The following is a 27,611-nucleotide window of genomic DNA, read 5'->3' as shown; positions in this document are numbered from 1 at the left end:
GTTCGAGACCCCCGAGGTCGCCAGCTTGAGCGTGTGCTCATCTGGTTTGAGCAAAGCTCACCAGCTTGGACCCAAGGTCGCTGACTTGAGCAAGGGGTTACTCGGTCTGCTTGTAGCCCCACGGTCAAGGCACATATGAGAAAGCAATCAATGAACATCTAAGGTGTTGCAACAAAAAACTGATGATTGATGCTTCTCATCTCTCTCTGTTCCTGTCTGTCTGTCCCTATCTATCCTCTCACTGACTCTCTCTGTCTCTGAAAAAAGAAAAAAGAAAAAAACACCAACTCTTTGGCTAATACAATTAATCTTTCCTGACCCTGAAGCTGAGAGCAAGGGAAGGCAAAGGGACAGCTGAAGTCAGCATCAGGCTGCTCTATTTTCAATTTACCACCAAAATTATCTAGATCAGCTGAGTAAATCCTGGAGGATACTGGGATATGTAGTTTGAAAAGTGTTCCTGGGTGCCCTGCTTAAATTGTGGCTTAATAAGCCTGACCAGGCTGTGGCACAATGGATAGAGCGTCTGCCTGGGATGCAGAGGAACCAGGTTTGAAACCCCAAGGTTACTGGCTTGAGCACAGACGGGCTCACCAGCTTGAGCGCGGGGTGGCTGGCTTGAGTGTGGGATCATAGACGTGACCCCATGGTTGCTAGCTTGAGCCAAGGTTGCTGGCTTGAGCAAGGGGTCACTGGTTTAGCTGTAGCCCTACCCCCAACCCCATCAGGCACATATGAGAAAGCAATCAATGAACAACTACGGTGTCGCAACAAAAAACTGATGATTGATGCTTTTCATCTCTCTCCGTTCCTGTCTGTCTGTTTCTATCTATCCCTCTATCTGACTCTCTCTCTGTCCCTGTAAAAAAAAAAAAAATCTAAAAAAAAGATAAGAACTAGTCAAAGTCATCCTGGCTGGGTTGCTCAGTTGGTTAGAGCGTCATCACCCTGAGCCAAGGTTGTGGGTTCGATCCCTGGTCAGGGCACATACAAGAATTGACCAATGGCTGCATAAATCAGTGGAAAAACAAATCAGTTTCTTTCTCTCTCTCTCTCTCTCCCCCCACTTCCTTTCTCTCTAAAATCAATCTTTAAAAAACAAAAATTTTAATTTCTTAAAAAAAGTCAAGGTCAAGGCCGTTCTACACCCTGGCACCCATCCAATCTTGTTCCTTTTCTAAGTTTCCTTCTCTGGAAATAGTTCCTCTTTTCATACAATGGCCCACAAGAGGGTGCTGCACTTCTTCTTTTTTTTTTTTAATTTTAATTTTTGTTTAAAATTTATTCATTTTTAGAGAGGAGAGAGAGAGGGAGAGAAAGAGACAGAGAGAGAGTGAGAGAGGAGAGAGAGACAGAGAGAGAGAAGGGGGAGGAGCTAGAAGCATCAACTCCCATATGTGCCTTGACCAGGCAAGCCCAGGGTTTTGAACCAGTGACCTCAGCATTTCCAGGTCGACACTTTATCCACTGCGCCACCACAGGTCAGGCTGCACTTCTTTTAGACCTAAATTATGGTATCAGCCCTTGGAGTCACAGGGAGTTACAAAAATGTTGGAAGTATTGATATTTTCACTGGAGATTAATTAAAAGTAATTAGAAGTAACCAGGCAAATTGCTATTAGGACACTAAATGTTATTATTATTCTAACTTTAACAATCTTTTTTTTGTGTGTGTCACAGACAGAGAGAGACAGAGAGAGGGACAGATAGGAACAGACAGAGATGAGAAGCATCAGTTCTTCGTTGTGGCACCTTAGCTGTTTGTTGATTGCTTTCTCATATGTGCCTTGACCAGGGGGCTACAGCAGACTGAGTGACCCCTTGCTCAAGCCAGCGACCTTGGGCTCAAACTAGTGAGCCTTGCTCAAAGCAGATGAGCCCACGCTCAAGTTGGCGACCTCGAGGTTTCGATCCTGGTCCTCCGCATCCCAGTTCGACACTCTATCCACTGTGCCACCTCCTGGTCAGGCTAACTTTAACAATCTTGATAAATCAGATTAAAGTTAGCATCTCAGGTTTTCAGTACTTACCTCATTCCAAGTCAGTAACAGTATATTTACTGTGTTCTTACTGTATTTGCCAGGTGCTAGTTACTGTTATTATCACCATTTTACAGATGAAGGAAAGTGAGGCACAGAGAAGATTTTAACTAAGTACTAGATATGGGTCTCAGCCCTAGTCTATTGACTCTAGTGTATTATTTTATTTATTTTCTTAAATTCTATCTTCTCGGCCCTGGCCGGTTGGCTCAGTGGTGGAGCGTCGGCCTGGCGTGCAGGAGTCCCGGGTTCGATTCCTGACCAGGGCACACAGGAGAAGCGCCATCTGTTTCTCCACCCCTTCCCCTCTCCTTCCTCTCTGTCTTTCTCTTCCCCTCCCACAGCCAAGGCTCCATTGGAACAAAGATGGCCCGGGCACTGAGGATGGCTCTGTGGCCTCTGCCTCAGGCGCTAGAGTGGCTCTGGTCACAACACAGTGACGCCCCGGATGGGCAGAGCATCGCCCCCTGGTGGGCGTGCCAGGTGGATCCTGGTCCGGCGCATGTGGGAGTCTGTCTGACTGCCTCCCCGTTTCTGGCTTCAGAAAAATACAAAAAAAAAAAAAAAATCTATCTTCTCTAATATATAGATTTCCTCTAACATTTATATTTTGAAAACTGAATACTTTCCCAAAGAATTAATTGACTCAAAGGCACAATGTATTGTACAAGCAAGGGACTTCAAACATCCAGAACTACATTGCCTTTCACTGAGAGTTACCTTAGTATCCAGTTAATTAAGAGTAGGCATATACTTACTTGCTTGCTCACTATGAGTTCATCCTGTCTTTCACCTTCATCTTCATTACCTTTCTTTCTTTTTTTAAGGAGAAAGAGACAGACAGACAGGAAGGGAGAGAGATGAGAAGCATTAAGTCATAGTTGTGGTACTTTAGTTGTTCATTGATTGCTTCTCATATGTGCCCTGATTGAGTGGCCCTGAGCCAGTGACCTTTGGGCCCAAGCCAGCAACCATGGGGTCATGTCTGTGATCCTACACTCAAGCCGTAGATCCTGTGATCAAGCTACTGAGCCTGCACTAAAGCCAGATGAGCCCGCACTCAAGCCAGTGACCTCAGTGTTTTGAACCTGGGTCCACCAGCATCGCTGGTAGACACTCTATCCACTGCGCCACCACCTTGTCAGGCCATTATCACTTTCTATACTGGAACTTCCCCTCAGCTGATAAATATGGTGTCTTCTGAATATTTTTTAAAGATTTTATTTATTGATTTTAGAGAGAGGATGGAGAGAGAGAGAAAAAAGGTGGGGGAGGAGCAGGAAACATCAACTTGTAATAGTTGCTTCATGTATGTGCCTTGACTGGGCAAGCCCAGGGTTTCAAACTGATGACCTCAGCATTCCAGGTGAACACTATATTCACTGCACCAGCACAGGCCAGGCTCTTCTGAATATTAACAGAAGAACTCCAAACCCCCATGAGCCCTTTGCTCCCTTGTAGCTATCATTTGATCTTTCTGTGCCTCACACAAACATCTCAAAGAAATGTTCCCTTCCTTAGCTTCCTTCATTGACTCAGTGTTGTCTCTTTGGGAACAGTGCCTTTTCTTTTTTTTTTTTTTTTTTTTTTTACAGAGACAGAGAGAGAGTTAGAGAGAGGGAAAGACAGACAGGAACAAAGAGAGATGAGAAGCATCAATCATTAATTGCTTTCTCATATGTGCCTTGACCGCGGGCCTTCAGCAGACCGAGTAACCCCTTGCTCGAGCCAGTGAACTTGGGTCCAAGCTGGTGAGCTTTGCTCAAACCAGATGAGCTTGTGCTCAAGCTGGCAACCTTGGGGTCTCGAACCTGGGTCCTCCTCATCCCAGTCCGACGCTCTATCCATTGCGCCACTGCCTGGTCAGGTGCCAGCAACAGTGCCTTTTCTAAGGAGGCACTCAATATTTATCAAAGGAATCTATTACTTTACCTTCACTATTCTTCCAAAATGGTCCTCGGGAAGGTTACTTCCCAATTGCCAAATCCAGTGGGCATTTGAAGGTCTCTATTTTTCTGAACCTCTTTGCACTACATAGTGTTGTTCCTTAACACATTCTGTGTTCAACTTTTTCTCCATTTGGCTTCTGTGACACTATTCTTGTGTGTGTGTGTGTGTGTGTGTGTGTGTGTGTGTGTGTGTGTGTGTGTGTGTGTGTGTGTGACAGAGAGAAAGACAGAGAAAGGTACAGATAGGGACAGACAGACAGGAAGGGAGAGAGATGAGAAGCATCAATTCTTTGTTGCAGCATCTTAGTTGTTCGTTTATTGCTTGTTCATTGATTGCTTTCTCATATGTGCCTTGACCAGGGGACTACAGCAGAGTAAGTGACCCCTTGCTCAAGTCAGTGACCTTGGGTTCAAGCCAGCAACCTTGGGCTTCAAGCCAGCGACCTTTGGGCTCAAGCCAGCAACCATGGGGTCATGTCTATGATCCCATGCTCAAGCCAGTGACCCCATGCTCAAGCTCCTGAGCCCGTGCTCAAGCCAGCTGAGCCTGCACTCAAGTTGGCGACCTCGGGGTTTCGAACCTGGGTCCTCCAACATTCCGGTCTTACGCTCTATCCACTGCACCACCACCTGCTCAGGCTGAGCCTCCATTTCTTATCTGTAAACAATTCAGGCTTATGCTTTATAGCTCAGAGCACTACTGAAGACCAAATAATGAGTTGAAACACTTCACAAATGCTAAAAGTCTACCCAGGTATTAAGTTTACAATTCCTAGTCCTCCCTCATCCATTCAATGTAACCAGAATAGATTTATTTCCTTGTTCCATGAAACCCTTGGACCAGGACTGGAGAACCAGGGCACAACTAAGGTAGCCTTCAGGTGAATTCAGTGAGTGAAGCTGCAGAGATGGGAGGAGGTGCCAGGTTTTCCTCGGAAGGGAAGGAATCAGTGTTCCCTTCCTAAGCTAGTACTTGGAAAAACCTGTAAATTCCCCAATACAGGCACAACTTGTTTATTGTGCTTCCCTTTATTGCATTTCATTGGTTTGCATTTTTTACAAATTGAAGACAAGATCCTCCACCAGCAAAATTGTTGTGACTCACTTTACTTTGGTGGTCTAGAAGCAAACCACAGCATCTCTGTGGTGTCCCTGTAGTCGAGACCATACTTCATTTTTCTCTTCTCTGCTGTCCATGAATAGAGTTTACTGGCAGAAGATTCAGATCACATACTGTCTTCACACATAATGTTCAGAAGAGACCAGGCTATTAAGCCCTTCATCTAAGAATATTCCCAAGAACCCCTTTTGTCCTTTTACTTATCAGACACTTCAGTAAAAGAAAAGGCTCAGTCTGTGTTACCCACGTGCACTAAAATGACCAGGTAGATTTTCACCGAATGTGAAAAGCATGTTGGGGGTAGTTTGCTTTAGATTATAAATTGTGCAGCCCTGGCCAGACAGATCAGTTGGTTAGAGCATAGTCCCGAAGAGCAGAGGTTGCTGGTTTGTCCCTGGTCAGGGCACATACAGGAACAGATTGATTTTTCTATCTCTCTCTCTCTCTCCCCCCCCCCTTTACTTTCTCTCTAAAATCAATAAATAAACATTTGAAAATATATTTCTTTAAAAAATAATATAAATTGTGCCCACATATGAAATAAACCTCTTGTAGCCCAGGGAGATGTGTCAGAGTTAGGTCATTGTCTTCAAAGCAGCCCAAAGTGACAAAGCGAGCCCTGTGTGTCTTGCCAATTGGGAAAAAGATGCCCTACATATCAATAGGTGATGGGTAGAGATAGCAAACTGGTTTCAATTCTAAGACCTAAATCATAGACTTGAGTGCATTTCAGGAGAAGAGTCTTTTTTGTCCCCAGGTTTGAGATCTCGTGCTGAGAGTCCAGGTAGAAGACACTGGTTAGTTTGTTCTTTATTTTCATTGGAAAGTTACAGGGTTACTTATCAACAAAATGTCAGGGCAAAGATATCCAGGGGTTTCTATGTACAGGCCCATCCTGGGGTCCACACCTCCAGAAGGGTCTCACCCCCAAGGCCTCAGTTGGCTCCTTCCCAGGCCTCTAGGAACCAATTACAAAGACACAGGGAACAAAAATCAGCCTGACCTCAGCACCTGCTTTCACCCCAAAGGGGGGTGGCGGCTACTGGTGTGGGCTCCAGGCCTAGTCTTGGGTAGTGGGTGTGGGGTTTTCTCCTCCAAGAGCCCACCCTTCTAGTAACCCCTCCCGGGCACTCTCTTGGACAGTCCTGGAACTATCCTAATGGGCTCATGGGTTCCCACTCTGGTCTTCTTTTCTTTTGAGAAGTCATTTTAACACTGAGGCATTCCAGCCTCAGGACAGCCATTTGCTCTGTTGCTTTTATTTTGTTCCTGTTTTTGTACAAAAATGACAATAATCTTGATGGGACCATTTTTTGCCCAAGGATAAGTGGCTCAACAGGTACAGTTCTGCTGATCAATCTGCTTCCGGCAGGGCTCCATGGTGACAGCAACGCCCACCCCACTCCGGCCAGATGTCATGGAGGTCACCTCGCTCCAGGTGTCCGTGTCTGGGTCATAACACTCCACACTGTCTAGGAACATGTGACCATCGTAGCCTCCTGCAGGGAGAGCAGAGTGGATGGTCACTGCCTCGAAGAGCAGGGGAAAGAAAGAGGACGAAGAAACCACAAGAAGCCTTCCTACTGTGATTTGAGCCTGCTCCCCAAAGATGAGACTAATTAATCAGTCTTTCCACCCAGGTCCCCAGCCCCAGGGCCTCACCAAGAACGTAGATTCTCCCCTGGTGCACAGTAATCCCCAGGGCACTTCGCCGATGCTTCATGGGCGCTACGAAAGTCCACGTTTCTGTCTCCACGTTGTAGCGCTCCACACTGTTCAGCTGGTCCTGACCATCGTAGCCCCCCGCAGCATAGATACAGTTGTGCAGGACACAGACTCCTAAACCACACCATGAAGTGGGGGTGACTCCGGGGCCTGGCCTTGGGGCCCCAGCCACCACCTCCTTGGGGGACCCTCCTCTTCTCCCTCTTACAAAGGACACTTAAGAAACTAAGCCAGGAAAGAGGAGCTTGAATTCTGTCAGAATCTAGCTTTCCTGTGTGTTCCACAGGATTACTCAAGGTGGAAACAAGAGGCCTCACCTAGGCCTGGTCAAGTTTCACTTTGGGTCCTGGCAGGGTGTTCCTCCACGGTCCCCTCCCTTCAGCCCCCACCCACCTGCCCCACTTCGGATGGTGTTCATGGGTGTGATCATTCGCCACTCATCTCTCTCTGGATAGTAACACTCGGCTGAGTTAAGGCGGTTCGTCCCGTCAAAGCCCCCAACAGCATAGAGCAGCCGGTTGAGAACAGCCACTCCCACCCCGATCCTTCGAGTCAGCATTGGGGCCACCAAGTGCCACTCATCCCGCTCTGGCTCATACCTGCAAGGGCATAACAACAGTGACAAAGGCAATCAGAGCTGACCCTCAAGGAACACTTACTAAGGCCCAATATTCTGCTAGCTCTTTGCGTACTAGCTCTTTAATCCTCATAATTGTTCTCCAAGGTACAAGTTATCAGTAGCTCCTTTTCCAGATAAGGAAACAGAGGTTAGCAGCTGTCATGTGCTCAAGGACACATACACACACATCTGTTGGCCCCTGGTGGCTTCATCATACCACTGCCAGACCCTGTGCTGAGTCTTATGTGTGTTATCTCACTAACGCCCCAGCCTGATGGGGGCAAGAGGTCCTCATTATTGTCTACCCCTCTTCAAAAATGATAAGATGGAGACACAGAAGAGTGAAATGGTACATCAGGGACACCAAAGAAGCAGTGGAGCTAGGATCAAACCCAGCCCTCTTGGACACCAGATCCTCAATTTTAACAACTAGGCTACCTCATGGGATGGTTTTTCTCAGTGTTATCTCAGAAGTGGGCCTGGGCAATTCCAGTTCATGCCTGTGCCTGTGCTCCTAGAGTAAATAATAATGTCCCTTTTTCTCTCAAAAGAGCCCTATTAAGGGTGATGCATCATCCCATCATCCTATTCACAGACCACATGTTCGTTTAAAATTCTCATTCCCCAGCCTTGCTCAAACCCACCCACTAATGCCAGATCTTCGCATCTTCAGCAGTGGGCCAGGGAATTTAACAGGATCTCCAGGTGAGAACTATATCCTGAATCACAGTTCTGGAAGAAGAGAAGGCAAAGGACGAGGATACATAGAAGTCAAAAGCCCAAAATGCTTGGCCTCTAAACATAGGGTCATTATACACAGCTGGACAGGCTGTGTTCTGCACAAGGGCACCACATCTAAGGGGGGACTTTCCACATACCAGACATCTTACATCTGTTTGTTACAATTTTGGGGGAACATGACAGTGAAGGGTTATGTTTTAATAAATTAGAATATTGCAATAGTTTCAAACTAATGGAACTTTTCCCAAATCTGCACAAAGGAGCTGTATTGGTTTTGAAATGGCCCTGTTAGCAGTTCACAGGCCCAGACACATCATCCAAAGTTACCACCATAAATCTCCTGAGTTTAGCTTTAACTCCCTGAAAGCAGGGTGCAGAGATAGGCACTCAACAATAGGGGACTCATGAACTGCCAATAGCTTGGGTCCTGTTGGCTATGGAACCCTCTGAGCCCACCCCTTCCGGCCCTGCCACTCACCTCTCCACACTGTTGTGGTGAATGCAGCCATGGGAGCCACCAACAGCATAGATGTGCCCATCGATGACCCCAACCCCGATTCGGTTTCGTGGCATGCTCATGGGTGCACATGGTGACCACTGGTTGGTCATGGGGTTGTAGCAGTCCAGGGCACTGGAGTCGGTGTTGCCCTCTGGCGAGTTGTTCCGGCCGCCCACAGCATATAGCAGCCCGCCCACCACGCAGCCTGCCAGGCCACTACGAGGTACCTGCAGGTCTGCCAACCGGAGCCATGTGCCATCACTGGGATTGTAAGCCTCCAGGTAGCTGAGTGACTGGCGGAAGTAGCCACCAGCAGTGTAGATGAGCCGGCCCACTTTGGGTGCCCGGCAGGGCATCACCTGTGTGGGCTTGTGCAGGGTGAGCTCCTGGAAGATCTTGACCAGGTAGTCCTTACAGCGTGAGTCCGACTGCAAGATCTCGCACTTCTGCAACTGCATCTGCAGGAAGTGGGGCGTGAGCGAATGACAGCGCACAGCCCGCAGTAGCGCCTGTATGTAGAAGCGTCGTTGCTCACAGTCGTACTTGACCCAGTTGATACAGGCATGGAAGACCTCAGACTCGCAGCGCACATTCAGATCATCTCGGCTGATGAGGGTCACCAGCTGACAGTGGGACAGGTTGAAAAACTCCTCTTGCTTGGCCACCTGCAGAGGGCATTAGTGTGACTCCTGTGTCTCCCCTTAATATTCATCTGGTAGTATGATCTTAGACAAGTCACTCAACCTGCCTCTGACAATCTCAGTTTCTTCATCTGTAATATGGGAATTTGAATAGTATGAACCTCATTGGTCGTCAGCATTAAATAATTTAATACTATGTGCCAGGCAGGCATGGAGTACATAAGTACTCAAGTAAACAGGTAAAGACACAGTATATCATGTATCTTTTTGTATCACTTTTTGTTTGAGCTACAAGAATGTTAACTTTTTCTTTTTTCTTTTTTCTTTTTTTTTTTTTTTTTTTTTTAGCAAGAGGAGGGGAGATAGCGAGACTGAATCCTGCATGCAGCCCGACTGGGATTCCCCAAACAACCCCCAACAGGCCAATGCTCGAATCAACCGAGCTATCCTCAGTGCCCAGGGCGGACACTCAAGCCAATCGAGCCACTAGCTGTGAGAAGGGAAGAGAGAGAGAAGGGGTAGAGGGCGAGGAAGAGAAGCAAATGGTCATTTCTCATGTGTGCCCTGACTGGGGGTGGAAAAGGGGACATCCGCATGCCGGGAGGATGCTCTATCCACTGAGCCAATGAACCAGGGCCTTTTTTTTTTTTTTTTTTAATGAAATTATTTTCTCAAAAGGGCAGGTTGACTAAAAAGGATTAAGGAATAGCAATAGAATATTCTAGGGAAAAAAGTGCAGGCTAGAAAGCAGCCTGAGTTGTAATTTTGGCTAACTACTTTCTAACTGGATGGCTTTGGGCAAATATCTGAGATGTTCCATACCTTCGTTTTCCTCCTCTGTAAAGGGATTATATTAGTAGCCATAATAGGGCTACTCCTAGGGCATACAGGGCTCTGGGCAACTTTTCCTAGTCAGGCAGTGGTCTATATAATTAGACCCCACATCAGCCAGTTACAACTGTTTTGGTGCCCTAAGCCCATGCAATCCCTTCGAACAAACATCATGCAGGCCAGTGGAAGAGCCCGGCTCACAGACCACCTTTCTGGAAGCCATCAGTCCTAGGACTGATACCAGAGTTCCTCGGGACAACTGGTCAGCCCTACCAGTGTAGAGTGTAGAGTGAAGAAGAGAAATGGTGACCAGACTAGTGTCTATCCCAGCTGGTCCCAGCCACTGAAGGAGGATGTTGAATACTTCCAGGAAGGCCCTCCAAAGCATACTTCCTTCTGGGATAGTTAGGAAGATTCAGTGATTTAAAGGATGGAAATCACTTAGAACAGAGGCTGGCCCAGAGCAAAGGCTCATCAAGCATTTATTTCTTCTGTTCACAACTTCCTCCACTTAAAAACAAAACCAGGCTCTGGCCGTTTGGCTCAGTGGTAGAGCGTCGACCTGGCATGCAGGAGTCCTGGGTTTGATTCCCGGCCAGGGCACACAGGAGAAGCGCCCATCTGCTTCTCCACCCCTCCCCCTCTCCTTCCTCTCTGTCTCTCTCTTCCCCTCCCGCAGCCAAGGCTCCATTGGAGCAAAGTTGGCCCAGGCACTGAGGATGGCTCTATGGCCTCTGCCTCAGGCACTAGAATGGCTCTGGTTGCAACAGAGCAACGCCCCAGATGGGCAGAGCGTCGCCCCCTGGTGGGCATGCCGGGTGGATCCCGGTAGGGCACATGCAGGAGTCTGTCTGACTGCCTCACCGTTTCCAACTTCAGAAAAATACAAAACAACAAAAAAAAACCCGAAACCAAGAATGTAAGGATGACACTGTGGATCAAAGAAAACATGTCTAAGGGTCACATTTGCAGTCAGCAGTATGCCACGGGTGTTCAATAAATATTTGCTGACTGACTGAAATGTCGGGCTCTGCTCTACACACCCCAGGGATGAGCTTCTATCATATTTGCTGCACCCTGTCTCCACCCTGTACGCCAGAGAAACCAGAGTCCAAGATATCCATGAACGTCTCACTCGCCTCATCTGTTTCCCAGAGTTGCCCTCGATTTGTAAACTAGAAGCTCAGAGCTCCACTTTTTGCCAGTCCTTTGCCTTCACCCTCATATCACAAGGGAGATGGTGATAAGTACCCATTTCCCTCGTCATTCTAACACTGCCCCCAAGGCTTGCTCCAGGTCCCTCCCTCACTTACCTCCCCAAAGTGCATGTAGATGTACTCGCGGGCACGCTGGTGCAGCTCGGCACAGCCGATCTGCTCAGCGAAGTTGGCAATGCCGATGGCATTGCTAGGGTCCAGCTGCTGCACAAGGAAGTCGCTGCAGGCACGGACGACGCTGTCGATCTGGTACATGACAGCACCATTCATGACATGGAGTACACACTTCTCACCCATAGAGATGGAGGCTGTGTAGGCGAACTCAATGAGACGCTCCATGACCTTGGGGTGAATGCCCTCGATGGACACCACCTCCATGCCCTGCTCCCGCAGCCCATTGGTGAACATGGCCTTGAAGACAGGGCTGGATGAGGCCAGAACCACCTTGTGAGCCATGAACTGTACGGCTGGCGCATCCTGGTACTTGACCTGCAGCGTGACATCACACAGCTGCTGGCTGAGCCGCAGCTCATTCATGATTCCAAAGGCCTGCTTGGTATGATCCTCCAGCGTGTAACTGAAGGTGCGGTTGCCATGCTGGGAGGGTGTCACCTCAGCCTTGCACTCGGTGGAGGCGTACATCACTGTATCCCCTGCACCCTCAGGGCGCTGTGATCTCAGGGGCAGGAATCGGGTGCGGGCCCCAGCCCCACTAGGCCTGGGTTCCAGCTGCATGGGGTTCCAGGTGACAAGGGACAACACCACCACTGACACTCAGGGGCCTGGAGGAGGGAGAGCACAGGGCTGGGGGCAAGGCCTGGGGCCGGGCCTCCTTTTTAAAGATAAAGTGACGCCTAGACCAGTTTTCCTTGCCAAGCCCAGGTGAAGCAGATTCCATTTGTGCTTGCTAAATGTCCCACAGCCTTGCCAGCCCTTCAAGGGTCCATATTAAAACATGACAGTAATGTCCCTCCCTTGCTCAGAATCCCCCCACAACTCCCTATAGCACGAAGAGTAAAACCAAACTCATCAATGACCTGCAAAGCCCTCCAGAGTCAACACATGTTCACTCTTCCCTTCGTTCACTCTGTTCCAGTGGTTTGATGGCCCTTCCCTTCCTAGAGCATGTTCAGCTCACTCTTTCATTTACCTCACCAACATTTATTGAGCAGCTACTGTGTGCCAGGCACTGTACTAGGCACCAGGGACACAGCAGTGACCAAGACAGACATATACTGTGCTGGAGTTGACACGTGGGGAAGGAATGGTCATGGATAAAACAAACAAGAATTGAGTAGAAATTTGTGTCATGAAGAAAATGACAACAACATTGTGACAGAGTGACTTGGGAATAGTTACTTTAAATGAGGTAGTCCAGGCCTCTGTTGGAGCTGAGACAAGAAGAATGAACATATGAAACGGGGTGGGAGTGAGAGTTAGTTTTCCCTGCAGAGGGGACAGCAAATGCAAAGGCTCAAAGGCAGAATGAGTGTGGAAATCTGGAGAACCAGGGAGGCGTGTAATGACAGATAATGACTACAGAAAGGAGGGTTTTCATGAAACCTGTGGAGTCTGGAAAACTGGCGCATAAGTTGTGTTTTGAAAAGTCCTGCTGGGAAAGCAGGTGGGGGACCTGCAAGAGGCTCCCAGGGTTCTCCATCTTATCTTTCTGGAGCTCCTCAGAGTCACCTCTTAGGTTTATTTTCCATCATTGCACTTATCAGGAACTGAAATAAGCATCTTTGCTTGCTTGTTGAGGGGTGACCCATCCTTCTGACCCTCAGTCCCAGTGCTTCAGAGGGGCAGGGAGCACTGTATAGGTCAGGGTTATACCCATCCTCTCATGTGCCTCCCCCACGTCCAGCCTAGGACCTGGCACTGCGCAGGGGTTAGTAAAGCGTGTGGCTGGCTGACTGCCCACTCCACAGTGCCTACCAGAGCACCCTTCTCCACCCAGCCCAGGCCGCTGCTCCCCCCGCCAATGCCCCAGGCCTGTCTCTCAGTCCTTAGCCAGTCTGTCAGCGGTGTCCCCTGGGCTCTGGGCACATAAAAAGCGCTAGGTAGGGGACTGCGCATGCCCCGCCTAAGCTGCCATCAAGGCCTAGAGAAGGGAGGAAGTGATCCCACCGGGGCTTCTTGACTGCCAACCCCAAGACGCAGATCGAACCCCTCATCGCCCCGGGGTCCCCGGGCCTCCGTCTGAGTGGCGCTCCCCGGGCCTCGCATCCTAATTGCGTCGCTCCTGGGCCACCCCGCGAGTTGCACCGTCCAACAAAAGGATAGGACTCGAGCCGCGCTATCTTAGCCTTCCGCGGGTCGCGGAGACCCCAAGGAGGCCGGGCCAGTGGGGCAGCGTCCCTGGCCCCCGGCAAGGCCGCAGGAGCGCTCCCGGCCCGGCGTGCCCGCAGCCCGGGAGCAGACCACTCACTCACCCCGCCATGGCCACGCTCGGGCTCCGCCTCCGTCGCCCAGGCCCGGGCGCCTCCATCGCTGCGCGCGGGGGGAGGCGCGAAGCGCGCGGTCACTATGACTAAGCAGAGCCCGGTGGCAGCTGTGTCAGAATAAAAGTCCCCGCAGCCCCCGGCCTCCGGTGGCTGGGTTGGCACAAGAGCCTCTCCCACCTCCCCCGTCCCGCAGCTGTTGCCAAGCTGAGAAACCCCAGAGTAGCGATCGTAGCGTTGGTCATCGCTACCGGGCGGGGTCAGGGACCGTAGCGCTAGGCGCACCTAGCCGCGTGGTCAGCGCCGAGGAAATTAGAAGTCCGGGTGCGAGGCCCGGAGCGCCCCTGCGAGCTCCCGGCATCGTTGAACACCCCTCCTGTCGCCGCCGCCGGCGCGCTCACCTTGGCCCCTGTGTAACCTCGCTAGCTCTGGCCGCGGGGCGGGGCTGCCCGGGACAGGACGGAGGCTCCGGGCAAGGTGGTGAGGCCCGCGCGCCGAGGGGCCGCGGCTGGGCCCGGGACGGCCCCTGCCTAACCTTCTCTGTCAGGGACCCTCGGGCGCCTCCGCTGTCGGGCACCTCGGCTCGGGATCGCGGCTGTCGGATGGGGGGCAGCCTGGGGACGCCCGGGAAGGAGGCGGGGAGAGGGCGCGGCGGAGAAGGAGCCGAGATTCCCCGCCCTTCCCGCAGGTGCCCGGGGCCCTTGGGCGAGGCGCAGGGCGTCGGGCGAGGGCGCACCTCCAGGAGGGCTCGGCCCGTTACCCCTTTCCATTGTCCCTTCCATCCGTCCTATTGCGTGGTCTCAGCGCGGGACTGCTCTCCACCACTTGCTCTTCCCCCTTTAACGCAGGCCTCATGGTCCATCCGTCATAGTGTCCAACTAGAAATATGATATCTATCTACTGGGATAGAGGCACGTGGAACTCGCCTGCAGTATTTCAAACGCCAGCTCTGCCACCCTCTAGCTCTGTGCGGGTGGGCTTGTAGCTTAACCTCTCCATGCTTCAGTTTCCTCCCTGTGAAGTGATAATAACGCTAGCATCTGCCTGCTACGTTACCGGGAGCACTAAATACTAATGCTAGCGCCCAATAGATGTTAACGATTGCTATTTTTCGTGGCAAGGGATACTGATTTGCCGTTTATGCTGTTTGTGATATAAAATTAACGTTTAAATAAATGGATTTGTTATTTTTTATATAAAACTAAGACAATAATGGGAACGCTTGTCTGAACAGATGCTGGTTTAAGAAAGGATACCGCCAGTCTCCAGAATGAATTTGGAGGATTCAACGTCCTTGCTCGAGGTCTGGTATTAAACTCGCGCTGAAAATGGGGTGGGATCACCCCTCCCACCTCTTTTCCAGTTGTGTGAGTCTGCGGTTCTGGACTGCTCCAGAGGGGGGGCGCTATAGCATACCCGGAAAATACAGGTAGTGGCCAAGGCTGTGGGGGAAAATTCGCGTCTCGTAGAAGTCAACTCTTACACTTCAAAATCAAACCTACAAGCCCTGTGACCCAGCAGTGCCACCTGTAGAGATTTATCCAAGGTACACTCACACACATGCAGGAGTGTGTATGTACACGACGTGTACATTGTCATAAAGGCAAAGGATTCATATGTCCCTCTGCAGAATCCCAGTGTAAAAAATAGTGGCACGTCCATGCTGGGAAATACTATGCAGTCAGTGAAAAGGAGCAAAACATTTGCTGTATGAACATTTACACATATATATTATTTTTTTTATATATTTTTAAAGACAGTTTATTTATTTAATTATTTATTTATTTTTCTGTATTTTTCTGAAGCCGGAAACGAGGAGAGACAGTCAGACTCCCGCATTTGCCCGACCGGGATCCACCTGGCACGCCCACCAGGGGGCGACGCTCTGCCCACCAGGGGGCGATGCTCTGCCCCTCCGGCCGTTGCTCTGTTGCGACCAGAGCCACTCTAGCGCCTGGGGCAGAAGCAGAGGCCAAGGAGCCATCCCCAGCGCCCGGGCCATCTTTGCTCCAGTGGAGCCTCGGCTGCGGGAGGGGAAGAGAGAGACAGAGAGGAAGGAGAGGGGGAGGGGTGGAGAAGCAGATGGGCGCTTCTCCTGTGTGCCCTGGCCGGGAATCGAACCCTGGACTTCTGCACGCCAGGCCGATGCTCTACCACTGAGCCAACAGGCCAGGGCTATTTATTTATTTTTAACAGAGACAGAGAGAAAGATAGATAGGGACAGACAGACAGGAACGGAGAGAGATGAGAAGCATCAATCATCAGTTTTTTGTGAGGACTCCAGAGTTGTTCATTGATTGCTTTCTCATATGTGCCTTGACCGCAGGCCTTCAGCAGACTGAGGAACCCCTTGCTCGAGCCAGCGACCTTGGGTCCAAGCTGGTGAGCTTTTGCTCAAACCAGATGAGCTAGCGCTCAAGCTGGAGACCTCAGGGTCTCAAACCTGGGTCCTTCCGCATCCCAGTCCGACGCTCTATCCACTGCGCCTCTGCCTGGTCAGGCCACATATATATTATTTTTATTTTATTTTATTTTATTTTATTTTTTTGTGAGACATAGAGAGGGAGGGAGGGAGATGAGAAGTAACTCGTAGTTGTAGCACTTTATAGTTGTACATTGATTGCTTCTCATACATGACTTGATGAAAGGTGGGAGGGGGTGCTTCAGCTGAGCCAATGACCTCTTGCTCAAGCCAGCGACCTCTTGCTCAAGCCAGCAACCATGTCGATGATCCCATGCTGAAGTCAATGACCTCGGAGGTTTCAAACCTGGGACCTCAGCATCCCAGGTCAATGCTCTATCCACTGAGCCACCACTGGTCAGGTGGCCTCAATAAATTTAAATGTTCTCTCTCTCGCCCTGGCCGGTTGGCTCAGTGGTAGAGCGTCGGCCTGGCATGCAGAAGTCCCGGGTTCGATTCCCGGCCAGGGCACATAGGAGAAGCGCCCATCTGCTTCTCCACCCTTCCCCCTCTCCTTCCTCTCTGTCTCTCTCTTCCCCTCCCGCAGCCAAGGCTCCATTGGAGCAAAGATGGCCTGGGAGCTGGGGATGGCTCCTTGGCCTCTGCTTCTGCCCCAGGCTCTAGAGTGGCTCTGGTCGTGACAGAGCGACGCCCCAGAGGGGCAGAGCATCGCCCCCTGGTGGGCAGAGCGTCACCCCCTGGTGGGCGTGCCGGGTGGATCCCGGTCGGTCGGGCACATGCGGGAGTCTGTCTGACTGTCTCTCCCTGTTTCCAGCTTCAGAAAAATACAAATAAATAAATAAATGTTCTCTCTCTCTCTCTCTCACTCTCTCTCTCTTTTTTTTTTTTTTTTTTGTTAAAGAACAAGTACTATAGCCCTGGCCAGATAGCTCGAGTGGTTAGAGCATCGTCGGGAAAAGCAGAGGTTAACATTCCGTCCCTGGTCAGAGCCCATACAGGAACAGATAATGTTCCTGTCTCTCTCTCCCTCTTCCTCTATCTCTAAAATCAATAAAATAAACATTTTAAAAATTCCTATGGCCTGACCAGACAGTGATACAGTGAATAGAGCATTGAACTAGTATGCAGAAGATCCAGGTTCAAAACCCCAAGTTCACTGGCTTGACCGCAGGCTCACCAGCTTGAGTGCAGGGTCGCTGGCTTGAGCCCAAGGTCGCTGGCTAGAGCAAGGATTCACTCTCTCTGCTGTAGCCCCTGGTCAAGGCACATATGAGAAAGCAGTCAATGAATAACTAAGGTGCAGCAATGAAGAATTGATGCTTCTCGCCTGACCTGTGGTGGCACAGTGGATAAAGCGTCAACGTGGAAACGCTGAGGTTCCGGTTCAAAACCCTGGGCTTGCCTGACCAGGCGGTGGCGCAGTGGATAGAGAGTCGGACTGGGATGCAGAGGACCCAGGTTTGAGACCCCGAGGTCGCCAGCTTGAGCGCGGGCTCATCTGGTTTGAGCAAAAGCCTACCAGCTTGGACCCAAGGTCGCTGGCTCCAGCAAGGGGTTACTCGGTCTGCTGAAGGCCCGCGGTCAAGGCACATATGAGAAAGCAATCAATGAACAACTAAGGTGTTGCAACACGCAATGAAAAACTAATGATGCCTGACCTGTGGTGGCACAGTGGGATAAAGCATCAATCTGGAACACTGAGGTCGCCAGTTCAAAACCCTGGACTTGGGCCCTGGCCGGTTGGCTCAGCGGTAGAGCGTAGGCCTGGCGTGCGGGGGACCCGGGTTTGATTCCCGGCCAGGGCACATAGGAGAAGCGCCCATTTGCTTCTCCACCCCCCCCCTTCCTCTCTGTCTCTCTCTTCCCCTCCCGCAGCCAAGGCTCCATTGGAGCAAAGATGGCCCGGGTGCTGAGGATGGCTCCTTGGCCTCTGCCCCAGGCGCTAGAGTGGCTCTGGTCGCAGCAGAGCGACCCCCCGGAAGGGCAGAGCATTGCCCCCTGGTGGGCAGAGCTTCGCCCCTGGTGGGCGTGCCGGGTGGATCCTGGTCGGGAGCATGCGGGAGTCTGTCTGACTGTCTCTCCCCGTTTCCAGCTTCAGAAAAATACAAAAAAACAAAACAAAAAAAAAACCCTGGACTTGCCTGGTCAAGGCATATATGGGAAGTTGATGCTTCCTGTTCCTCCTCCTTCTCTCTCTCTCCTCTTTGAAAATTGAATAAATAAAGTCTTTAAAAAAAAAAAAAGAAAGAAAAACTAATGATTAATGCTTCTCATCTCTCTCCGTTCCTGTCTGTTTGTCCCTGTCTATCCCTCTCTGACTCACTCTCTGTCTCTGTAAAAAAATAATAAATAAATAAAATTTAAAAACAAACAAACAAAAAAAGAACCCTGGGCTTGCCTGGTCAAGGCACATATGGGAGTTGATACTTCCTGCTCCTCCCCCCTTCTCTCTCTCTCTCTCTCTCTCCCCTCTCTATAATGAATAAATAAAATCTTTAAAAAAAAAGAATTGATACTTCTCATCTCTCTCTCTTCCTGTCTGTCCCTATCTGTCCCTCTCTCTGTCTCCCTCTCTGTCTCTGTCATACACACACAAAAAAATGCTATGGACTGAATTGATTAGGTTTAGATGAGGTCATGAATGTAGGGGCCCCATGAGGGGATTAGTGCCCTTATAGGAAAATACACCAGAGTATCTCAAATTCTCTACACCATGAGAGCACACAGCCAGAAGGTGACTATCTGCCAGCCAGGAAGAGTCCTCACCAGCATCCAGTCATGCTGACATCTTCATCTTGCACTTCCAGCCTCCAACCGTAAGAAATAAATTACTATTGTCTCAGCCACCCAGGCTATAGTGACTGTTATAGCAGTCTGAGCAGAGTAAGGCAGCCAGACAATACAAAATTTGTAGATGGGTAAGCATTTCTAAGATACATTATTGAGTGAACAAAGCAAGATGCAGAGCAGTGCTAAAATTGTGTAAAAAGAGAAAAATGTAGTATTTACATTTCAGCTCATTTATTAAGAGAATAGCTGTGGAAGTTTCTCAGGAATCCCCACAGTGAGCATGTCCAAGAAGGGTAATTAGTGCTTTTTTGAATTTTGCAAAATTTGAACAAGTGGGCCTGGTCAGTTGGTGCAGTGAATAAATAATTGGCCTGATGTACAGATGTCCCTGTTTGATCCCAGATCGGGGTACACATAAGAGGTGACCGTCTGCTTCTCTTTCCTTCCCTCACCCCCTTCACTCTCTCTTCCTCTCTCGAAGCCAGTGGCTCGGTTGGTCTGAGCATTAGCCTCAGGCACTGAGGGTAGCTTGTTGGAATTGCCGGGTGGATCCTGGTCAGGGCTCATATGGGAGTCTGTCTCACTCTCTCCCCTCCTCTAACTTAAAAAAAAAATGAACAAGTGACTAAATCTACCATCATGTCATTAAACAATGGTGAGAGCTTCAGACTCTCTTGGAAGATTAAAGGAGCCTGGGGTTAGGGATGCAAGGCTGGTTAGGGAATTGCGTCCAGTCCTGGGAGTGGCTTGGTACTGTGACCCCAGGCTTAAGTTGGTTGTGTTCCAAAAAATAGGTTCATTTCCTATGTCTGTGATCTGTTGGGATGGTTTGAGTGTGGCTGGCAGAGACTTAGGCCCCCAAAAGTTTGGTCAGTGCCCCCAAAATACACTCTATCCAGCTGCCTGCAGTTTTGCTGTCTCCTGGCAGGAGGCGTGTCCACAGTCTGAGCCCTAAATCCCCCAAGCTGGTTCTACCTCACAGGGGTCAGGAATGCACCTGGGTACAGCCAGGGTCTGTGGCTGGCACATCTGGAGCCTTTTATGGGCACAAACGGGGCCCTGGTATTGCCCCTGGACGAGAATGCAGACCCTTCCGGAGGAGCCAGATACCAGGCCTGAGCTTCTGCAGCCCTGGGAGTCTACAGCCACTGGGCAAGGTACTCACTGCTCAGAGTTCCCTAACCTGTGAAATGGGGGTGAGGAAACCCACCTTGCAAGGTTTCAGTAAGGGTGAGTAAAAGATGTGTCCTGGGCCTACTACTGTGGGACAACTAGCCAGGCACAATTAGTTCTAATTGTTCTTATTATTTTATTTGTATTTGTTTATGAAGGCTCTGATACCACACTCAAATCTTGTTTTGGCTAAGAATTGGCTGAATCTCCCAGAGTCAAATTGTAGGGTGCCCTGTCTTTGGTGTCCTCTCCTCTAAACTAGAGAGCTGTCTTTAACTCCTTTCTCACTCCCACACTCAATTCCTCAGTAATTATGTCTGCTGTTTCCAAAACCGATCCAGAATCCACATGGTCTGAGTCCCCATCATTGCTCCCCTAGGCCAGTGCAGTCACCTACACCTTGTTTTTCTAGTTACCACCTATCCCTCACACAGAGGTCTGTGAACACCTGAATAAAGTCAGGCCCTTCCTTTACCTAGAACCCTCCATGGCTCCCACCTCAGAACAAAAGTCAAGTCCTCCCCCGAGCCCGAGCCCACAAGGCTCTGAATGATAGAGCCGTCTCCCTGGCTTTGTTTCTTCCCAGTCTCGCCTCTACCACAGCTCCAGCCACACTTGGATCCTCGCTTTTCATAGAACACAAAGACACTTTCCAGATTCAGGGTCTTTGTACCTGCTGTTCCTTCACAGGAAATGCTCTTACTTTGGGTGTTCCCAGGACAATAACGTTAGTTCACATCACGTGTCTCCACTTTGGCAGAGAGGCCTCTTCTGACCACCACTGCATCTCTGTATTGTCACTGGAACTATCTTCATTATTTCTTTACTCCATTATCTCCTGTGTCCCCACCAGAACGTCAATTCCACAAGAGCAGTGGTCTTTGTCTATTCACTGTTATGGAGTTTAGCGTCGGTAAAAGACTTTTCCCTGTGCCTCTTCTCTCTCCAACATCTTCAGCTGGTTTTCCTATAAATTCCATACTTAAAAAGAAAAAGTCTGCAAAATAGCTCTTAGGAAGGGCAATGTCTGGCCAGAGAAAGTCAGTCTGCGGCTGGTGCGTGTACCAAGGTCCCTGCGACTGTGGGTGGGCCAATGGAGCCGCTGATATCCAGCCCGTCCCTCTGGGGAGACGAGCGCTCGGAGCGGCTGAAGCTGCCATCCAGGTCTGGGGGCAGCCAGCGGTGCAGGCCGTCTGAAGCCCCAGCGGCGCTACCGGATCGCCGGGAGGATCCCGGACCTCGGCCACAGGGATGGCGGCCACAGCAGACGAGACGCAAGAGCGCGTGGCGCAGGTCGCGGTTGGTGAGCGTGTAGATGATGGGGTTCAGAAGAGAGTTGGCCATGGCCAGACCCAGGAAAGGGTCGGCGTGCAGGAGCACTGGGCAGGCGCGCGCCGGACACGCCACGTCGAACAAGAGCAGCAGGAAGAGGGGACCCCAACACGCCACAAAGGCCAGAAGTACTATGCTGAGAGTGCGCAACAGAGCCAGGGAGCGCGGCGTACGTCGCGCCCGGCTAGAGGCGCCCCCAGCAGCCCCGGGACGCTCCCGCAGGCGCCGCGCGTTAGCGCGCACTTGGCAGTAGATACGCGCGTAGAGCGCACAGATGGCCGCCAGGATGCAGAGGAAGGCGAGCACGCAGAAGAGCACATAGGCCTTGGCATAGAGCGGTAAGATGGTGGAGCAGGCTTCCAGGCGGCCCAGGCAATTCCATCCCAAAGCGGGCAGTAACCCGAGAAGTAGCGACAGACCCCAGGCAGCGGCCGCCAACGCCAGCGTGCGCCCCCGACGGGCTGCGGGCGCGGGTCCCCGACGCGCCATCGTGAGGTGGCGCTCCAGTGCGATGGCCAGGAGGCTCAAGACGGATGCCGCTAGCGCCACAAAGACGCCACCTTCTCGCGCGAACCAGAGCGTGGGAGACAGTCTTAGCGTGAGCGGCCCCGACAGCAGGATGTTGGCAGCATAGGCAGCGCCTGACAGTAGGTCCGACAATGTGAGGCTACCCAGGAGCAGGAACATGGGCGCATGGAAGCGTGGGTGGCGTCCGAGCACAAATAGCACCGCCAAGTTCTCCAGCACGATGAGCGCGCACACGGCCAGGCACACGACGGCGTCGGCGCGCAGCCCCGCGCCTGGCTGGTATCGGGCACCGCGGAGCTTACCTGTGTAGTTGTAATGCAGAACGATGACCTCGCTTACAGGCGCTGGCCGCAGCAGTCCCGGCTCCATGGACCACCTGCTCCAAGGCTGCGGAGAGGCCGATGTATTGTCAAGCTTGGTATGCACCATCTTCACAGCCTGCGGAGGCGGGCCTTGCAGCACTGGAAGGGGCCCTAACCACTGCCCTCCACCCCTCAGGTACACAGGGACGCAGGGGGAATTTGGAATGGAAGGGGGTTGGCCATGGAGACAGGGTAACACAGAAATAATATTAGGGGAGAGTGACACAGTCCCACAGTTTCTGAGGGCTACTCATAACACACACAAGCAGGAATATCCAGAGGCATATTCAACCATAAACAGAACGCACACAAATACAGACACACACAGAAAGGGGCACACAAATACAGTGAGATGCCGACAAGGACATGTACACACCGATGCAAACTAGGACAAAGATACAGTCAGACTCCATCAGGAAAACATGAAAATACATTCACTCATGGACAGAGCAGCACAGGCAGAGACATACAGCAACACAAATTCAGCCACATGCAGACAGAGTCTCACACCCATTCGCATAGGCCACAATTTCACAACTTCTATTCACACCCAGCCTGGCACTCTGAGCCCCACAATCTACATGTCTTGCTGCACACAGAACTTTTTCCTGCCAAAATCCCTTCATCCACTGCAAAACAGCATGAAAAAGCTGAACCTATCTGCTCATTTCACAGAGGCAGAGCCGAGGGCAACAGACAGAATCCACATCGCACAAAGGGGCACACATATCATTAAGGTATAATAATACTTCCCTTGCAACTGCGCCCTTTAATCCCTTGGACAACTCTCCCTTTAGTGCCATTTACAGACGAGGAAACTGAGGCTGAAAAGGAGTGCCTCGCAGAAAGCAGCCACAAAGTTTTCATGCTTCCACACAAACACAGCCACGCAGAAACGGTTACACAAATCGTTGAGCTCCCACTTAACAGATGAGAAAACTAAGGTCTGGTGAGGGGAACGGACTTATTTGGATTTGGCGGGAACTAATGCATGCCAGACAGCTTCAGTTGCGCACAGGGAACCAGACACAAATACAGACTCACAGAGTGTGAGCCACGCTGGGGGGAGGAGGAGATCAAATACAGGCAGACACGGGTTGCACTCACTCTGACGGGGACCCTGCAAACTGACTCACAGCCTCTGCACCTCCCGCCTGACGTGGCTGGCCTGGTAGCAGTACTAAGGTATCAAAACTTGCAGTGGAGTGGCTCGGAGAGGGTGAGGCCAGAAGATGCCAGGCGCCCCCACCCCCAGCCCGCACAGGCATCCATTCCGGAGTCTCCAGCTTTCTCCTCCCTGGAGGCCTCCGGGAAAAGCCCGGGAACCCCAAGCATCGGCACCGGGGTACAGGCCAGGTGAGACTGAGCCTCGCGCGTCCCAAGGACCCACTGTTGTGCACTCACCCTGCGCCCTGGTGGTGTGTCCCCTGCAGTCGCGCAGCCTGGAGCCCAGAGATCCGGTGCAGCTCGAGGTGGGGGCGGGACTGAAACTGGCAGGCGGGGGTGGGCGTGGGGAGCGGTCCCACAAAGCCGAGCTCCGGTCGTGGGAAGCACTTGCCCCGCCCCTTGGGCTCCGACACCCAGCCCGTGGCTGCCAGCCTGTGCCACCCGCCGCGTCACCGGAGTACGCCCCGGCGGCGGCTGGCACCGGCGAGCCCTCGGCTGCTCCCTCTGGACCTGGGCTGCCTTCCCAGGGACGCTTGGTCGTGGTGGGAGAACCCGGAGACCCGGGAAGGGAAGGATTCTCAGCAAGGGCGGCAGTAACCTGAGCCTCTCCTCCCACCCCCTCCCCAGCAGAGGGGTCCCATTTTTCCTTGGGCTCCTGGGCACTGGTCCCTCCCCATTTTCCGCTTACCTTCCAACTGCCCCTCTTAGGTTGCACCCCAAGGATGTTTGGTCCGCAGAAGGACTACGACAACACGGGTTAAGAAGTCTTATGGAGAGGCGGCCGTAGCCTGAGTCCCCTCCCCCCGGCGGAGAGGTCCGGGCCACTTCTGACATCCTCACTCCCACCCCGGGCTTGGGGCGACAGAGGGAAAGCAGGCCCAGGCAGGATTCTGGGGTGAACCTCCCCCCCCCAGATAAGGACGATGTAGAAGATCGTGTACTCCCCTTGTTATCCCATACCCTCTCCCTTATCACTCCTGGGGCCATCCATTTACTCATCCTGAAGCCATCACTCCATTTATTCATCTAGGTGTTTCTGGACTGAGCACACACCAAACTGTCAGCCTCATAGGGGCAGCGATTTGAGTCTGTTGTGGACACTGACGGGACAAAACCGGTGCCCAATAAGTATCCACTGAGTGAGTGAATGATGAATGAAATGGCTCCTTCATTTTTTCTCTCCTGAGTCTGCATGTGTGTGTGTGTGTGTGTGTGTGTGTGTGTGTGTTGCTTTCCCACGCCTCTCCCAGGCCTCCGCTCCTCCAGCGGGCCAGTCCCAGCTGGTCCCACACCACCACCACCAGCAGCCGACCCCCAGTTCTCAGGCGCTTCGTGGCCGGGCCCAGCTCCCTCACCCTCAACCACGGACCACAGCCCGGAAATGAGACTAGGCCTGGCTGCCGCGACCTTCCCCAGGATGGTACCCATTGCTCGGCCGCCGCAGCTTCTGCTGGCCGCAGAGAGGGTGAAGGCGCCCCAGGGGCGATGAGCAGGAGGCTGGGATTAGGGTAGATTTTGGGTGAACTGGGGGGAAGGACAGAAAGGGACACCCAGGCCAGGTCACGCCCCCAAGTAGCCCCTTGCAGACCCCCGCGGCTTCTGTTCCCTCTGTCACTGGGGAAGACAGAACTGCTCCTGCCTGCTTTGACCAATCAAAGCCATGGGCGGGGCAGCGCAGTCAGTGGAGCCGATGGGGGGCTTGGTAACTCACGTGTACCACGGGCGTCCCACAGTTTTGAGGACCAAGTCCTCTGGAATGAGCCCTGAAGAATCTCTAAACACGACAGAACCACTCTCAGCACACGTCAGAAGCTCCATAAATGACCCCTTTCTGTAAAGGAAGTCGCGCCCTTGGGTGGAAGGGTGGCTGCTTCGCACCACAGCAATCTCACCTCTTATGGCCCCTAAGCGCGAAGGAGGCTCTTCCTGCCAGGGTCCTCGGCCCAGCATCTCCCCCTCCTGCCACCCCCAGATGCCTCTTTCCCATAGACTGGGACCCTAGAGACTCAGGCTCCAGAGACTGGGGCAGATGTCAGGAGCCTCTGTGCTTCCATCCCTAACCACCATTCCACACCCACAGCTCTAGTTCTAAAAGCACAGGTCACACCCCCTCTCCTGCTCCAGACTCATGGCTCCCTGTTTCTCTGAGTAAACGCCCAAGTCTCCATCAGGTCCCACAAGGCCCAGCACAATCTCTTCTTACTTATCTTTTTGCCCCCTGACTTACTCCCTTCCAGCCACATTAGCCTTCCCCTTGTTCCTCACATACTTCAGGACCTTGGTTCTTGGTAATTAGTCTGCCCTTCTTCCAGACCTTCCCAGCTGATCACCTCCTTCAAAGAGACTTTACTTGATCTGTCCCCCTCCTCCTTCATCTCACATGGCAGCAGCACCATCTGAAATTACCTTGATTATTTCTTCTTCTGGTCAATTGTATGTCTGTATCCTAGACCCAGCTCCAGGAAGGCAGAGATCATGTCTGTTCCTCTGCCCAGCCCTTACATAAATGTTAAGGGCTGGGAGTCTGGAGCTAGATTCAGCTGAATTGATGCCCCTCTGAGCCTTGGTGGCCTCATCTGTGAAATGGAGACAATAACAGTGCCCACTCTGAGGAATGTTGTTGAGGCTGAAAGCAACAATTGGAACAGAGATGGGACATGCAGTGAAAGCCCAATAAATGTTAACTTGAGTATATTTGTCACCACTGTATCACCGCAGAGACATTAGGAAGGGACTGAGCTCAGACCCCATCAAGGGCCCCAAGCACCACCAGCTTCCAAACCCACCCACACCCCAACCAAGTCTAGTCTCTTCTCAGAAAAAAAAAAATCTAATCTCTTTTCAGGGGAAAGGCACCCCTGGCCTCTGAAATCCTGCCGTAACCCACACGCCTAATGCATGCCCAGGCCAATACACCCGCCTGGCAGGTTTTGCTGCCAGAGCTCTTGCCTACAGGGGCCAGCTCTTTCGGTCTTCACCCACTCTCACTGAGCCATGTCTGTGCCTCTCAAAGGGCACAATGCCTCTTATGGTCTTCTCAGACCCCTACCCATTGAGAGAACCAGGGGATTGCCACAGAGGTTTCCATCCTCCCTTTCCACCCTCTCCCATTTACCAGTCCTGAGGCTGGTGAGTATGGCTACAGGGAGATGTGAACTGACAACTTTTTCAGGGCCACTGATCAGAGCAGTCATGGGGTCTCAAACTAGAGGCCAGAGAGCCAACTCCAGCTCACAATCACAGGCTTGTTTGCTTAGCTCAGAGGTTTCCTCTGCAAACCTCTGTCTGAACTGCACAGAAACATTATGCTGTACTACAGTAAGTAAATGTATTTCTCAGGGGATACGGGTTAGCAATTCTGGGTCTATTTATATACTAGCATTGAACAGATGAATGCATATGCTGTAGACAGAGGCGGACTAAAGTTGGTTGAGGCCCTGGGTGCAGAAGAAAATATTGGGCTCCTTAAAAAAAAGAGACAGAGAAAATAAAAATACATGTTAACCATATTTTTAAATAAATAAAAAATATTATGTACTGTTAATGTTAAAATTGCACATATGAAACCAAACTTGGTGTCGTTAAAAAAAAGTGTAAAGTTGGGGTTTTGCGGGGCCCTTCAGAAGTCGGGGCCCAGGGTATGCGCCTGATGCTCCTGCCGTTAAATCTGCCTCTGCCTGTAGATATCAACAGCCAGGTTTTATGCTGTTAGAGAAGGAAATTACAAATAAGTGATGTGGTGCTAGACTAGGGCTATCAGTATGACATGTTTATTTTTAAAATATAGATCTAATAATGAATATAGACGTGTGCATACATGGTTAGGATGGACACATATACATATTTCCCAACTCCGTATACCCCCAAAAGCAGTGACATCCTAGGATCCACAAGTAAACTCAGCGCCCAGATGTGGGTTTCTAAATACCATTTTCTTGGCTCAGCGGTAGAGCGTCGGCCTAGCGTGCGGAGGACCCGGGTTTGATTCCCGGCCAGGGCATACAGGAGAAGCGCC

General features: G+C 51.3%; 2 protein-coding genes across 4 annotated transcripts; both read right to left on the bottom strand.

Annotated features, from left to right (window-relative positions):
• Positions 1-5,893: 5,893 nt before the first annotated feature.
• Positions 5,894-14,711, bottom strand: KEAP1 (kelch like ECH associated protein 1). 3 transcript variants are annotated; one of them, XM_066346470.1, is made up of 7 exons: positions 14,224-14,529; positions 13,814-13,911; positions 11,478-12,163; positions 8,672-9,357; positions 7,227-7,432; positions 6,771-6,947; positions 5,894-6,607 (listed from the first exon to the last, which is right to left on the bottom strand). In XM_066346470.1, exons 3-7 carry the CDS (start codon positions 12,114-12,116, stop codon positions 6,441-6,443), a joined length of 1,875 nt encoding a protein of 624 aa, XP_066202567.1. In that variant the 5' UTR covers positions 12,117-12,163; positions 13,814-13,911; positions 14,224-14,529; the 3' UTR covers positions 5,894-6,440. The 3 variants fall into 3 exon arrangements, with proteins under 3 accessions (XP_066202567.1, XP_066202584.1, XP_066202577.1); XM_066346487.1 differs by lacking the exons at positions 13,814-13,911; positions 14,224-14,529 and adding an exon at positions 14,559-14,711; XM_066346480.1 differs by lacking the exon at positions 13,814-13,911.
• A 4,523-nt stretch (positions 14,712-19,234) lies between these two features.
• Positions 19,235-23,850, bottom strand: S1PR5 (sphingosine-1-phosphate receptor 5). The gene is made up of 2 exons (XM_066361019.1): positions 23,834-23,850; positions 19,235-22,454 (listed from the first exon to the last, which is right to left on the bottom strand). Exon 2 carries the CDS (start codon positions 22,434-22,436, stop codon positions 21,249-21,251), a length of 1,188 nt encoding a protein of 395 aa, XP_066217116.1. The 5' UTR covers positions 22,437-22,454; positions 23,834-23,850; the 3' UTR covers positions 19,235-21,248.
• Between the last annotated feature and the right edge of the window lie 3,761 nt (positions 23,851-27,611).

The sequence above is a fragment of the Saccopteryx leptura genome, chromosome 1 (genome assembly GCF_036850995.1).
Source record: "Saccopteryx leptura isolate mSacLep1 chromosome 1, mSacLep1_pri_phased_curated, whole genome shotgun sequence".
In the NCBI taxonomy this organism is placed as follows: domain Eukaryota; kingdom Metazoa; phylum Chordata; class Mammalia; order Chiroptera; family Emballonuridae; genus Saccopteryx; species Saccopteryx leptura.
This window is presented reverse-complemented; position numbering and strand designations above follow the sequence as displayed.